This window comes from Chiloscyllium plagiosum, unplaced genomic scaffold (genome assembly GCF_037043375.1).
Source record: "Chiloscyllium plagiosum isolate Xiang-an unplaced genomic scaffold, Cpla_swu_hap1 HiC_scaffold_29, whole genome shotgun sequence".
Lineage (NCBI taxonomy): Eukaryota > Metazoa > Chordata > Chondrichthyes > Orectolobiformes > Hemiscylliidae > Chiloscyllium > Chiloscyllium plagiosum.
In genome coordinates, this window is record NW_028270167.1 from 41,827,813 (window position 1) to 41,844,048 (window position 16,236).

General features: G+C 42.9%; 1 protein-coding gene across 5 annotated transcripts in view; it reads right to left on the reverse strand.

Moving 5' to 3' along the window:
- Positions 1–16,236, reverse strand: part of nfrkb (nuclear factor related to kappaB binding protein) — a 169,741-nt gene that overhangs the window by 58,728 nt on the left and 94,777 nt on the right. For all 5 annotated transcript variants that reach the window (XM_087976526.1, XM_043676950.2, XM_043676949.2 and 2 more), the window contains exons 14-18: positions 15,060–15,103; positions 14,246–14,306; positions 11,595–11,769; positions 7,683–7,789; positions 7,227–7,350 (exon numbers count right to left, since the gene is read on the reverse strand). In XM_087976526.1, coding sequence (XP_087832652.1) covers positions 7,227–7,350; positions 7,683–7,789; positions 11,595–11,769; positions 14,246–14,306; positions 15,060–15,103 — 511 coding nt within the window. The remainder of the gene's footprint in view (positions 1–7,226; positions 7,351–7,682; positions 7,790–11,594; positions 11,770–14,245; positions 14,307–15,059; positions 15,104–16,236) is intronic.

The window sequence follows — 16,236 nt, forward strand, 5'->3', positions numbered from 1 at the left end:
GAACTCACTTTCTTTGGGATATAAATTTAGTTTGTGAAACTTCCAAATCAGAAATATTTGGTGAGGAATGTGTTCATCATTAAAGAAAATCTGCAGTTTTGTGTGCTTACGTTTTAATGAGACAGGCAAGAAGGGGTAAGATAAAGGAACCTTGGATGACGAGAGCGGTGGAGCTTCTCGTCAAAAGGAAAAAGGTAGCTTACACAAGGTGGAGGAAGCTAGGGTCAAGCTCAGCTCTAGAGGATTACAGGCAGGCAAGGAAGGAGCTCAAAAATGGTCTGAGGAGAGCCAGGAGGGGGCACGAGAAAGGCTTGGCAGAACGGATTAGGGAGAACACAAAGGCATTTTACACTTATGAGAGGAATAAGAGAATGGTCAAAGAAAGAGTAGGGCCGGTCAGGGATAGCATAGGGAACTGGTGTGTGGAGTCTGAGGAGATAGGGGAAGCCCTCAATGAATTTTTCTGCTTCTGTCTTTACGAAAGAAATGAACTTTGTAGTGAATGAAACCTTTGAAGAGCAGGTGTGCATGCTGGAATGGATAGAGGAAGCTGATATGCTGAAAATTTTGTCAAACATTAAGATTGACAAGTCGCCAGGCCCGGACCAGATTTGTCCTCGGCTGCTTTGGGAAACGAGAAATGCGATTGCTTCGCCACTTGCGAAGATCTTTGCATCCTCGCTCTCCACTGGAGTCGTACCTGAGGACTGGAGAGAGGCAAATGTAATTCCTCTCTTCAAGAAAGGAAATAGAGAAATCCCCGGCAAGTCTCATGTCTGTTGTCTGCAAGGTGTTAGAAAGGATTCTGAGGGATAGGATTTATGACCATCTGGAAGAGCATGGCTTGGTTAAATGCAGTCAACACGGCTTTGTGAGGGGCAGGTCATGCCTCACAAACCTTACGAGTTCTTTAAGGATGTGACTAGAAACGTTGATGAGGGTCGAGCTGTGGATGTGGTGTATATGGACTTCAGCAAGGCATTTGATAAGGTTCCCCATGGTAGGCTCATTCAGAAGGTCAGGAGGAATGGGATACAGGGGAACTTAGCTGTCTGGATACAAAATTGGCTGGCCAACAGAAGACAGCGAGTGGTAGTAGAAAGAAAATATTCTGCCTGGAAGTCAGTGGTGAGTGGTGTTCCACAGGGCTCTGTCCTTGGGCCTCTACTGTTTGTAATTTTTATCAATGACTTGGATGAGGGGATTGAAGGATGGGTCAGCAAGTTTGCAGACGACACAAAGGTTGGCGGTGTCGTTGACAGTATAGAGGGCTGTTGTAGACTGCAGCGGGACATTGACAGGATGCAGAGATGGGCTGAGAGGTGGCAGATGGAGTTCAACCTGGATAAATGCGAGGTGATGCATTTTGGAAGGTCGAATTTGAATAAGGATAGGATTAAGGATAGGATTCTTGGCAGTGTGGAGGAATCTAGATGGGCAGGTACGTAGATCCCTTAAAATGGCCACCCAAGTGGACAGGGTTGTTAAGAAAGCATATGGTGCTTTGGCTTTCATTAACAGGGGGATTGAGTTATTGAGTTTAAGAGTCGTGAGATCTTGTTGCAGCTCTATAAAACTTTGGTTAGACTGCACTTGGAATACTGCGTCCAGTTCTGGTCACCCTATTATAGGAAAGATGTAGATGCTTTGGAGAGGGTTCAGAGGAGGTTTACCAGGATGCTGCCTGGACTGGAGGGCTTATCTTATGAAGAGAGGTTGACTGAGCTCGGACTTTTTTCATTGGAGAAAAGGAGGAGGAGAGGGGACCTAATTGAGGTATACAAGATAATGAGAGGCATAGATAGTGTGGGTGGCACGGTGGCACAGTGGTTAGCACTGCTGCCTCACAGCGCCAGAGACCCGGGTTCAATTCCCACCTCAGACGACTGACTGTGTGGAATTTGCACGTTCGCCCTGTGTCTGCGTGGGTTTCCTCCGGGTGCTCCGGTTTCCTCCCACAGTCCAAAGATGTGCAGGTTAGGTGAATTGGCCATGCTAAATTGCCCGTAGTGTAAGGTAAGGGGTATGGGTGCGCTTCGGCAGGGCGGCGTGGACTTTTTGGGCCGAAGGGTCTGTTTCCACTCTGTAATTAATCTAATCTAATCTAATCTAATCTAATCGATCTAATAGAGTCGATAGCCAGAGACTATTTCCCAGGGCAGAAATGACTAACACGAGGGGTCATAGTTTTAAGCTGGTTGGAGGAAAGTACAGAGGGGATGTCAGAAGCGGGTTCTTTTACACAGAGAATTGTGAGAGCATGGAATGCGTTGCCAGCAGCAGTTGTGGAAGCAAGGTCATTGGGGACATTTAAGAGACTGTTGGACATGCATATGGTCACAGAAATTTGAAGGTGCATACACGAGGATCAATAGTCGGCACAACATCGTGGGCTGAAGGGCCTGTTCTGTGCTGTACTGTTCTATGTTCTAACCACCACCTAAAATTTTAAAAAGTATGATCCAGCGAGCTAGATTTCATACAGGGGTCTGATTTGTCCAGTACCAATATCAGATGGGTTCATAATAGTATAGATTGATTTAAGAGGAGGCTAAACACAATATGATAAAGAAGGAATAGGAGGTTCTGATGGAAGCTATAAATGAATACAAATTGGACGAGGCTTGAGCGGAGTATAAACACCAGCATGGATTGGTTGGGCTGAATGGCTTGTTTCTGTGCCATACATCTGATGTAATAGAAGTAACTAAAAGACTGCACATAATATGACACATGAGACTGTCTTGCCTAATGTTTCAAATTTAACTTGGAGCACTTTCACTCACGTGTCACTTCAAAATACCACAAGTATGGTTAAGCAGAGAGAGGGGCTCAATAGTCTGGTTAACCAGGGGAGGATCAATGATGAGGGGTGCTGGGGATGCCAAAACATAATGGTACCATTTAGCACACCAACTGTTATATCAGTCACACATCAACTGTGGATTCATAGAATCCTTACAGTGCGGAAACAGGCCATTTGGTCAATTGAGTCCACACCGGTCCCCCGAAGAGATCAACCTACCCTAACCCTGTATTTCCCCATGGCTAATCTACCGAATGTGCACATTCCAGGACGCTCTTCTGAACTTTTACTTAAGGAGCTCTACCTTGCCTAAGTGATTGTTGCTACAGAAGTTTTGTTTGCACTAAGATACAAGTGCACCGTTCTAACCATAAGGTTAGATCAATAGGAAACAGAAAACTCCCAGTCAACTTCATCATGTGTGAAAACGATTTACTATGAAGCCAAAGACTAAAATCAACTGTACCAGACCACTCTCCTTAAAAAACAACAAAGCCTGTTGGAGAAACTCAGCACATCTGACAGCGTCTATACAGAAAGAAATATATTTAACATTTCCAGTCTAGTATTACTCTTTTTCTGAACTGTCTTTACCCCAGTTTCCTATCAGCATCCTAAAAATATCAACTTTCATGATATCCTGCTCCATTCCTCAGTCAGTCTCAAAAATATGGTCACCCAATCTGCATTTGGTCTCTTCAATGCAGAGGAGACCACATCGTGATCAGCAAATATAAGAGGTTACATTGAAGGAAGAACATGTAAATCAGTGTTTCCCCTATAAGGAAAGTCCAGGACCTTGGATGGTAAGGAGAGAAGACAAATGATACCTCATATTTCTGCAGATGGTTGGGGTTCTTCTGCTGCAACCGAGGCCAGAGTCAGGTCGTTGCTTTCAGAGTTTGAACTATACTGGAGTGTGTTTACACAAATTAACATCTTGATGCTGGGTACATTTGCTTTGGAGAGGACGTCGTATTTGGATTGCTTTCTGAAAGATTTTGTGAAGGTTCCACTCCTGGTACCTCTCTACTGCCTTGAGACGTCTCCTGCCTAGGACTCTGATGCATAGACATGTCACTGATGCCGTTAAATCATGACTTAAGTCTCAAATGCTCTCTACCTCAATCAGGTGAAGGTTCAGCTGGCACAGTTGATGTGATGGGAGTTTGATGTCTATGACTGCCTTCATTGAAAGGAGGCTCCGTAGATATAGAAAATAGCCTACATTTTCCCGGACATTGCTGTTGATCTTAATCAGGGATGATGTTGTGCTATGGGAGCTGATTGGAAGAGGACCTTAATTTTTTAGTGGTTCAGTGAAAGGCCTATTTTCTCATTTGCTTTGCTTCTTTACTTCCCCCATTAAGAGCTCCTCCTCACTTTCACCATCAGCACTTTTCATTTTTAATTCTCTCTTGCCTTTCACCCGACCATAAATCTTCCTGATTGCTCTTTTCTCCTCTCTCCCATATTTCATGCCCTGCTGAAAAATTTAAAAACCTTTATGTATCCTCACTTGTGACCATGGCTCATTCACCCGAAATACTAATGCTGTTTCTCTCTTCACAGATGCTGCCACATCTGCTGAACATTACAAACATTTCCTGTTTGTGTAACAATTTGCATCTATATAGCAAAATTAACACAGATTTTGATCTTCTTCCTATGTTAGCTTCGTGAGAAATGCAGAGATCAGCAAGCACTGGATTTTGCTTTTGTGAATTACATAAGCAAATTGGCCACAATGAGCAGGTCAAATCTCACACAGAGAACAATGGCTCGCCAAGCTTCATCATCCCACCAGATCCTTCACGATCACATACTTAATACCATTCAATCTGTCAGTTTTGTCACTTTTGAGATGGAGGAGGAGGCTCAGCAAGTCTGAATCTTAACCCCTGTTGTTGTTATTTTATCATCTGTCCTCCTAACTCATGCTTTCCCTGCTGACATGAAAGATTTGCACCTCTGCATTTAATTAGATGGTAAACATAGAGTCATAGAGTTTTGAGCACAGAAACAGACCAATTGGTCTGACTCATCCATGCCTACCATATATCCTAAATTTAACTAGTTTGCCAGCATTTGTACCACGTTCCACCACGTCCCCGGTAGCTCAACCCATGCACGCACCACTCTCTGCATTAAATAATTGCCCCTTACGTCCCTTTTAAAATCTTTTCCCTCTCACCCTCAACCTATGCCCTCTAGTTTTGGACTCCCCCACCCCAGGGAAAAGACCTTGTCTATTTATCCTATCCATGGCCCTCATGATTTTATTAACCTCTATAAGGTCTCCTCTCAGCCTCCGGGAGAAATAGCCCCAGCTTATTCAGCCTCTCCCTATAGCTCAAACCCTCCAACCTTGGCAACATCCTTGTAAATCCTTTCTGAACTCTTTCAAGTTTCACAATATCCTTCCATATCAGTGAGGCCAGAATTGAAAGCAGTATTCCAAAAGTGGTCTAACCAATGTCCTATACAGCCACAATATGACCTCCCAACTCTTATACCCAATGCAATGACCAATAAAGGAAAGCATACCAAATGCCTTCTTCACTTTCCTATCTACCTGTGACTCCACTTTCATGAAGCTATAAACTTGAAATCCAAGATCTCTTTGTTCAGCTACACTCCCCAGGACCTTACAATTAAGCATATAAGTCCTGTCCTGATTTGCTTTTCCAAAGTACAACACCTCACATTTATCTAATATAAACACCACCTGCCACTCCTCGGCCCATTGGCTCATCTGATCAAGATCCCATTGTACTCTGAGGTAGCCTTCTACACCTCCTATTTTGGTGCCATCTACAAACTTACTAACCATATCTCCTATATTCACATCCAAATCAATTTTAAAAAGACAAAAAACAATGGATGCAGCACCAATTCTTGTGGCACACTGCTGGTCACAGGCCTCCAGTCTGAAGAGCAACCCTCCACTGCTTCCTTTGAGTCAGTTCTGTATTCAAATAGCTAGTTCTCCCTGTATTCCATGTGATCTAACCTTGCTAACCAGTCCACCATGATGAACCTTGTTGAACACTTTACTGAAGTCCATATAGATCACATCCATTGCTCTGCCTTCACTAATCCTCTTTGTTACATCTTCAAAAAACTCAATTAAGTTAATCAGACACGATCCACATGATCACATACATGATCCCATTCAGTCTGTCAGCTCCACCTCTGTTTTGAGACAGAGAAGGAGATTGAGCAAGTCGGCATCTTAGCCCCTGTTGTTGTTGTCTCATCCTCTGTCCTCCTGACCCATGCTTTCCCTGCTGCCACGAAAGATTTGTACCTCTGCGATCAGACAGTAAATATCACTGCCAATCAATTCTGTATACCAAGACACAAGTGGGGTATGGCCTGATTAGAGAAGTTCTGCATAAGGAGGATGCTGCACAAATGGACAGACAGGAAACCAGATGGCTGTATCAAATTCGCCTTCACCAGTGTCAAGAAAACTAAACAGAGGTGACATATTAATGTGGGTAGAGGTTTGGCTAAATAATACACAATAGTTGGTTCCAACGGGTTATTGTCAGGATAGCATGATACAAGAGTCTGCAGAAGAGTCAGGCACATTAAATGAGTTGGCAGAAACTTGGCTGATGGAATACAATATCGGAAAGAGTGAAGTTCTGCACTTTGGCAGCAAGAATAGAAGAGCCAAATATTGTCTAAATGAAGAAAAGCTGAGCGATTTGAGAGTCGATATGCATAACTAACAAAAAGCTACAAGTTCAGCAGGTTCTTTAAGCAAGTTGAGTGATGGCTTTTATTTTAAAGGGAATGGAATACAAAAATAGGGGTGTTTGGCTAAAACTATTCAAAGCATTGGTTATACCACTGCTGGAAGAATGTGTGAATAGTTTCATGCCCTTTATCTAATGAAAGATACACTGGTTTGGAAGGCAATCCAGAGTAGGTTCACTAGGCTGCTCCTGGGTACAGAGGAGGAATTCCTGATGAAGGGCTTATGCCCAAAACATCAATTCTCCTGCTCCTTGGCTGCTGCCTGACCTGCTGTGCTTTTCCAGCACCTCACTCTCAACTGTGGCTTTTATTTTAAAAGCTTTTAGACAAAAGAAGCATGAGTGGTTGGGGTCAGGGCTCACAGGACCCCGGAAGGTTCTTAGTTTTGCTTTCAGTGAGTGAGAAGGTTTTCTGCCGACTGCTGAGCGAAAAGCTCGAGTTTCACGCTGCTAGAGTGAAGTCTTAGATGGCGAGGTTTCACCTTAAAAATCAATGGGAGCAGATTGCTTCTTTCTCATGAACATAACAGACAGCACATGAGAATCATAGCTGTTTTGCTAAATAGCATTTTTGCGAGAGAGAGAGAGAAAGCGAGCGCAAGAAAACACACATTATACATCAGGATAAAGGATCTGATTAAAAACAGACTCACCGAACTCCTCCTCACTCCGGTTTCGGTGCAAATAGATCCACAACTTGCGCCCAATATCATACTTCACACAGGGATCTTTCTCATAATGTAGTCTATCAAGAGCCCCACTCACAACAGTGTTAATCTGCAAAAAAAGTCAAAGGCATATGTGGAGAATGTGTGGGAGTTAGAAGTGAACCGACAGCAGAATCAGTGTTCCAAAGGGTTAGAGGGGCAGTTTCTTTCAGCAAGGTGATATAATCAGAACAGTTGCAATTATCCACTATCTACTGCATACATCTTAGAGATCTATAGTATGCATAGACCCCCTGCAGTATTCTTCACCAACTACATAATCACAACTCCTTTACAATATTTATATAATCACAGCTTTGTCATGCAGTCTACATAAATATGTTAAACACTCAATGAAGCTAAGAATAAATTCCTTTCTCACACTTGTGACAGTCCCTTTACCTGAGCACTGGTGACCTCAGGAGCGAGAAACTGGGAGTCTTTCAGCAGCTCACAGATCTCTGCACGTGTCCCCTCTCCATTTGGAAGACGAGCAGCTGCATCTCGTACTGTGAGAGACGAATCATTTTGTCACACAAAATACTTAAACTGTTAATTCCTTAAAAGAACTTCTCAGAAATGGAAAAGGGAATGAGATGAATGCTGAAGATGTTGGAGGACAGAAATACCATTTCCTATACAATGATACAACATTTGTGCCAGCTCCTTTCCACACAACACGTGCTATTTTTAAGCAAAAGCTGGTACTAAGTTTGCATTTGTTACAACACTGGAAACTAAACCTATTGAAGGTAAGCAGGTGATTCAGAATCTCAGGCTATGTGAGAGGTTTGGACTCCATAACAAAACTGGTAAAACAAAAACTTCTCATGTACCTCTTCTCAGAGGTGATGACAGAGCTACTTCCCACTTCACAGATGGTCAGATCTGCAGTTCTTTCTTTACAAATGTCTCCACACACCCTGAAGATAGTCATTTTCAAATCAACCTGTTCAGAGACATTATTACCTCTGGAGCAGGTGGGACTAGAATGCAGGCATCTTGGCCCAGAGACAGGAACACAACCACTGCATCACAGAGACCTGCTGATGAAGGCCAGTAGAGATATTGTCTAATCAAGCTGACCAGTAATGTTATTGCAGACCTCTGGAGCAGGTATGATTTAAACCCAGGACTCCTAGCTCAGAGACAGAGAAACTACCGCTGTGCGCAAGAACCCTTAATATCCTGAATGCATTATTATGAGCAAAAGGATTGCCAGGGTAAGAGATTGAAGAGATTGAAGGGGCGCCAAAGGACGTGGGTGAGGTCTTAAATCAATATTTCTCATCTCTATTCACAAAGGAAGAAGACATTGCAGTTGGGGATTTCAGCTGAGACGGTGAGGCTCTAGAACATGTTAAGGAGGAGTTATTAGAAATTTTAGCCAACATAAAAGTGCATGAAATCCCCATGGCCTCATGAGATGTATCCCAGACTGCTTTGGGAGTGCAAGGGAGGAGATTGCTGGGCCCCTGGATGAAATATTTAATACTCCACTGGTCTCATGTGACGTGCTAGATAGCTGGAAGATAGGTAATATGGTTCCTTTGATCAAGGAGGACAGGAAGGATAGGCCAAGTAATTACAGACCCGTTCGTCTGACAAAAGTGGTAGAGAAATTATTGGAAGACATTCTGAGGACAGGATCAATCAATACTTGGGAAGGCAGGGATTGATCAGGGATAGCCAGCACAAATTTGTTGGAGGGTGACCCTGTCAGACTAATTTAACTGATTTTTTTGAAAAGATGTGATCATAGAATCACAGAATCCCAACAATGTGGAAACAGGCCATTTGGCCTAATAAGTCCATACTAACCAACAAAGAGTATCCCACCCAGATCCATTTCCTTACCCTATTATTCTACATTTCCCATGACTAATGCATCTAACCTACACATCCATGAACATGATGTTCAATTTGGCATGGCCATTTCACGTAACCTGCATATCTTTGGACTGTGAGAGGAAAGCGGAGCACCTGGAGGAAACCCATGCAGACACTGGGAGAATGTGCAAACTCCACACAACGGTAGGGCCCAAGGCTGGAATCGAAACATGGTCCCCCCTGGCGCTGTGAGGCAGTAGTACTAACCACTGCCTACGGGGACTTCTGTAAGGTCTCTGACAAGGTGCCATGTGAAGGCTGGGCCAAAAGAAAGAAGTAGATGGGATCCAGTTTACCAGTTGGTAAACTGGTTCAAAAATTGGCTTAGAAATGATAAGATAAGGATGACGGTGGAAGATTATAGAGTCATATAGCATGGAAACGACCTTTCAGTCCAAGCAGTCTATGCTGACTATAATCCAAGACTAAATGACTAAACCTGCCTGTGCTTCGCCCACATCCCTCCAAGCCTTTCTTATCTAAGTACTTACGTAAATATCTTTTAATTGTTGTAACTATACCCGCATACACCACTTTCTCTGGAAGTTGGTTCCACACATGAATCACTCTCTGTAAAAAAAATTGCCCCACGTCTTTTTAAAATCTTTTTCCTCTAACCTTACAAACATGCCCTTTGGTCTTGAAATCCTCTACCCCAGAGAAAAAGCAACCTTACCTATGCATTCAACATTTTATAAACCTCTTTCAGGTCACCTCTCAACTTCCTATGCTCCTGTGAAACAAGTCCCAGCATATCCAGCCTCTCATTATAACTCAAACCCTCTATTCTGGCAATATCCTGGTAAATCTCTTGAATTCTCTCCAGCTTAATACTAGCCTTCCTATAGCTTAATACTAGCCTTCCTATACATCAGAACTGGACATAATACACTGAAACAGGCTTCACCAACATCCTGTGCAACTTCAACATAACCTCCCAACTCCTATACTCAAAGGTCTCAGCAACAAAGACCAGCATACTAAACGCCTTCTTAATCACCTTATCTATATGCCATGTTGCCTGGGATGAAAAGTCTCAGTTATGAAGAGAGACTTGGAGCACACGAGGAAGGGGGGAATCTGATTGAGGTACACAAAATTATGACAGGCATAGACAGAGTGAATCACGAGAATCATTTCCCCATGGCCGACACATCTGAGACCACAGAGCAGAACTTTAAATTGAGGAGTAACAAGTTTCAAGAGGATCGGAGGGAAAGTGTTTTTAATATGGAACGTGTTGCCTGAGAGGTGGTGGTTGTAGGTACTCTCACAATATTTAATAAGCATCTGGATGAGCACATAAAATGCTAGGGCTTAGTAGGCTATGGATCAAGTGCAGACAAATGGGATTAGTGTACAGTCATACAGTAATACAGGATGGAAACAGGCTCTTTGGCCCAAACCGGTTCTTGCTGACCATGGTGACCACTCAGCTAGTTCCAACTGCACACATTTGGTCCATATTCTTCTAAAGCCTTGCTATCCATGTACCTGACCAAATGTTTTTTTAAGTATTGCTATTTTACCTGCCACAACCACTTTCCTCTGGCACAAGAGTGTGGTGCTGGAAAAGCACAGCAGGTCAGGCAGCATCCGGGGTGGAGAGTTGACGCTTCGGGCAAAGGCCCTTCATCAGGATTGAATGGTCTGGCAGGTCTTTCCTTTGGTAGGCCATTCCATTTAAGCACCTTACTCTACGTGAAGAAGGTGCTCCCCAGCTTGGTGTTTGTTTGTTGCCATAGATATGGTGGGCAGGAGAGGTTGTTTCCATGCCATATGACTCTATGGCTGGAAAAGGTGTTCCATTGCAAGAATATTGGCAGGGGAAGGAGTGGGAGGAAGGGTGGAGGGAAAAGGGTGGGGGGAAATAGAGTGGGGGAAAAAGGGGTGGGGGAAAAAAGGGGTGGGGGAAAAAGGGGTGGGGGAAAAAGGGGTGGGGGAAAAAGGGGTGGGGAAAAGGGGTGGGGGAAAAAGGGGTTGGGGGCATCAGATAGGGAAGAAACAGGTGGGGGAAATAGGTGGAGGAGGGAGGGGTGGGGTGGCGCAAGAGATGGTGGGGGCAAGTGGTAGCGGGGAAAGGGATGGGCGGGAAGGAGTGGGGGAAGAGGTGTGGGGGAAAGTATTCAGGTGGACTGGGATGGGGTAAAGTGGTGGGGGAAAAGGGATGGGGGGAAATACGTGGAGGGGGAATAGGTGTGGGGGAGGTGGTGTGTTGGGGTAAAAGGGGTGAGTGCATTCTGTTCGAGAATCTGTCAACTCTGGACAAATTTTTAGTCTTTTAATCCTTTTTCAACTTTCCTTCCATTTGATTCTGGACAGAGTTCATTTTCTAAAGATTTACCAAAATTAATGTGAACAGCATTTGTACACAAAAAATGACTGCCCCATCCCACATTCAGAAATCTAGTGTCAGAATCTCACCCAGTGATAGAATGGTGACATAGGCTGGTCTATCAGATCTCAGCAGAGAATGTTCGCGTGCCTTATTGAGAGAAGGATCCTTGTCAAATACTCCCTTCACGGGTCCCACAACGGAGTCAAAGCCATGCATGCGGAAGGTGAAGGCTTTGTGGGGTTGACTATATCGCTGGCGCTCCTGTGGAAAAAACACAAACTAGTAACATAATGCTCAATAGCCCAGGCTGAATTGAGCATTGAAATCCCACTCCCGGTTTACAAAATGAAAACAAAGCACAAGAAATGTCCATCACCTGGAAGCTGAATAACTGGTTTTTCAGCAAGTACTGTGGAAAACAATGTTTGACAAGTTGGTCAATTTTTTGAGATTTAACTGGTAGGGTAGGTAAAGGAAACCAAAATATTTAGTATATTTGGATTTCTGAAAGCAATTTGATAAGGTGCCATTGAAAAGGTTAATACATCACACGAAGCTGCAATGATATATAAAGGATTACTTTATTATCCAGAAGTATTTTCAAAGCATCAGGCTGTAGTTAATGGAGTGTCACAAGCATCAGTGCAAGGTCCTCAGATTTTCCCAATCCATATTAACGATTTAGATCAACAGACAGACAGAAATATATCATCAGAAATGATGGGAATACAACTTGCTCGGAGGACACAGAGGCTGAAGAATGGGCAACAGCTGGCAGATGGTGTATGTTGTGGGAAGTTGTAAGGTTATTCACTTTGATAGCTTAGAAAAGTAGAATATGTTCCAAAGGCATGAAACTTGTAAGTGTTGTTGTTCAGACTCTTGGGTGTACTCCTACATAGAACGCACTGTCTGCATTCAGGTACAGCAATTAGGAAGGCAAATAACATGCTGATTTTTATTGCAAGAGGACTGAAATTCAGAAATAAAAATAAACTGTAACAGGTGATGGTGCAGGATATTATGTGTCCTGCACCAAGGATATTATGTGTAGTTTTAATCTCCATATTTAAGGTATTAGGCAGGATAGCAAGGATTCATGAGATTAACCTCTGGGGTTAGAGGGTTGCCCTATCATGAGAAGCTGAATAAGCGGAGTCTAAATTCTTTAAAATTTGGAAAATAAGAGAGGATTTCATTGAAATATGCAAAATTCTGATGGGGCTTGACAGAGTTGAAACTGAGAGGTTGCTTCATCAAATCACACAGTACAGAAGCGGCCCTTTGGTGTTGTGGTCACTATCGCTAAAATGCTCTCCCTCTGCCACCTCAAACACTTGTCAAGTTTCACTCCTCAGAATTAGGTCCAGCACTGCACGTCTGTTGTTGAACCTTCTACCTGCTGATATAAAAAGCTCTCCTGAACACATGTTAAGAAATGCCCCCTCTAAACTGTTCACACTATGACTATCCCAAAAAATGCTTAAGTTGAAATCCTAATAATAATTACCCTATAATTGTTTGTACACACCTCAGTGAGTTATCAACATATCTGCTCCGTTTTTGCGTGCTGACTAGTGTTTCTATAATATACTCCCAGCAGTGTGACTACCCCCTTTTTATTCCCAAGCTCTATTCATAAAGCCTCATTTGAACACTCTTCCAAGATATCATTCCTCTTTAGTGCAGTAAAAGACTCCTTAATTAATAACGTAACACCACCTCCTCTATTATATCTTTCCCTGTCCTGCCTTAAGATCCTATATGTTGGAATGTTGAGTTGCAAGGCCTATTCCTCCATTAAGCACATCTCTGTGACGGAAACAATATAACAATTCTATTTATCAATCAATGCCCATAACTCATTTGTCTTACTTATGATATTCCTAGCATTAAAGGTGAGGTCATCCAGTCTCACCTTATTATCCTGACACTCTAGTAAAGGAACCAAGGCAGAGAGAATTCAGCTTTGAGTTTTAAGTACGCTGCATCCTTATTGTACAAGTAATGTCTCTCCCTCCTCCTGCCGAACTAGTTTAAATTCCTCTGACTGGGGAATCCACAGCAAAGGGGGCAGTTTCTGGATACGGGCCAATCGTTTGAGAGGAGGAAACCTTTCTTTATACAAAGGGTAGTGAATCTTTGGAATTCTCTGCACCAGAGATTTGTAGAATTACCAACACTGAATATATTTAATTCTGGATATGCAGATGTTTGGCTTCTTATGGCATCAACAGATATGTGGAGTGCACAGGAGAGTGGAGTTGAAACTGAAGGTTAGCAAATGCTCATAACAAATGGCAATGGACTATCCTGTCTACTCCTTCTTCTTTTTATTCAATGATATTTTCATAGACTGGTATCCCCTGAGCTGATCTAAACCACAGCCCAACCTCTTAAACTGGAACATTGAGTTCAGTTTCCTGTAGGAATCAGCACCTAGTAACACTGCTCATTCAATTCTACAGTCACCTCAACCTGAAGAACACCGTGACATCCAGTTCCATTACCACTCCAGCCAGTATTCTTACAACTATATCCATTGCTTCAGCAAACGGATATAGTGAGAAACAGTTACTTTTTGACCAGCTTCAAAGGAACGAGGCCAAATACATTTCAAAATGTAACCTCTAGCTGGTCACTTTAAAGTGTTCTGTGACATTCTGTAACCAGGATTCTGTAAGCGCTGCATAGATCGGAGCATGTACAACTATTTCACTTCTCTCCAGTTTCTCACCTGCTCTTGGAACACACGCTTTTCATCTCCGGTGCTGGGTCTCACCACATAGTCCGTTCTCCTATGATTAAACAAATGCCAGTCAATCAGGGGAACCCATTGGACTCATTAAAACCAAGTCCAATCACTGACACTAAACCTCAAAAACTGCACCCCTCATTGGATAACCTCCCAGGGAAGACACCCCACCAGGGTATATCATTCTCCAAAATACTAGCTACTCATCATTACCAGATTCTCTCAACAGCCTACGAATGAAGATGCTCCTTTACCATCCCTACACTGGGATTTGGCAAAAGATCTTGGATGAAAGGCAATGAATCTGACCAGGAATAAACCAGATTGTACATGCCAAACAATTGTCAGCTACACAGTATCTGTTCAAGCAAACTATTCCCAATAGTGTGGAGAAAAAGAGGCGATTTCACTTGGTAAACATTTCACATTTCATGCACCTATTCCATATTATTTAAAATATGGAATTTCCTCATTCCTGAAGAAGGGCTTATGCCCGAAACGTCAATTCTCCTGTTCCTTGGATGCTGCCTGACCTGCTGCGCTTTTCCAGCAACACATTTTCAGCTATTTAAAATATCAGCCTTATTTGAAACAAATGATTCGATCATAAACTTCAAATTGACCAGCACTGAATACACGATAAACACACCAGTTATATATCTATCACAAAAAGATTTCACATGAGCACAATCTCACTGCCCCTTTTATCACTACCACTGCATTAATATCATCACAATTTATAGTCCCTTTTTCATTTTCAGACTTCTGAACCTACAATAAATCAAGTGAGACTTACATCCTGGGCGTTGGAGGTATGATGTCTGGGAGTTCCTCAGATTCCTGTAGCAGAGAGAAGTAATTGGTCACAACTTGCTTGAATCTAACCCAAAATTAACCCTCAGCCAAATTCAGTACAGTAATAAGCGTCTGAACTTCTGAGAAGAGAGACAGTTGCAAATCAAACAAAGTATATAACAGAGCAAATAATTAATTTATTAAAATAAAGTGAATAGAGACGGACAGTAAACATAAAGACTTGTATTTGAATAGTGTGTTTCAAGACCATCAGACATCTCAAGGAACTGACAGAACTGTAGTTGTTGTTGCAATGTAGGCAATTTAAACACAGCAAGTTCCCACAAACAACAACATGAAAGGCCGGATAGTCTGCTTTTGTGGTGTTCATTTAGTGATAAATTTTAGTCATGCTCCTCTTTGAAACGGGACTTTTAGTGCCCACCTAAGAGTGCAGATGGAGACTCAGTTAATGCACTCCCTAAAACAATGTATTATAGTATCAATTTTCATTTTTACTCTCAAGTCTTGGTGTGGAACCTGAACCCACAAGGCACAGGAGGGAGGCTTCATTGATAGGCAGGGGAGAAAAAGAAAGAATCACTAATTTGCAGCTAACCAGTGTGGTAGACATAACATCCCTGGACAATCTTCTACGTTGGCTGATTAGATACATGTGTTGCAGCTACACTGGAATAGTCTAGCTAGAAAACAAACCTCTAGTACTATTGCTGGAATTTTGTCAGAGCCCATAGGCCTTAATGCCTTTATCGATTAACCTGCAAGATGTACACTGCTGAACTGCCTCAAATTCACTCCGTGTATTCTACTGAAGCCTCCCTTTCATCGAGGCATTTCTTATTGACTCCATTGAATCCTCCCTAATTCCATCTTTAATCCTGATCCAAAGCTCAAAAGATTTGTTAGCCCATTGGATTTGGAACTGCTCATACACATTCCTGGAAACCAAGGCACACTCACTCTAGTAGGGTTTAACACAATGGCACAAAATGTGGGTGTGGGTGGGTGGGTGGGTTGCACGGTAGCACAGTGGTTAGCACTGCTGCCTCACAGCGCCAGACACTCGGGTTCAATTCCTGCCTCAGGCGACTGTGTGGAGTTTGCACGTTCTCCCCGTGTCTGCGTGGGTTTCCTCCGGGTGCTCCGGTTTCCTCCCA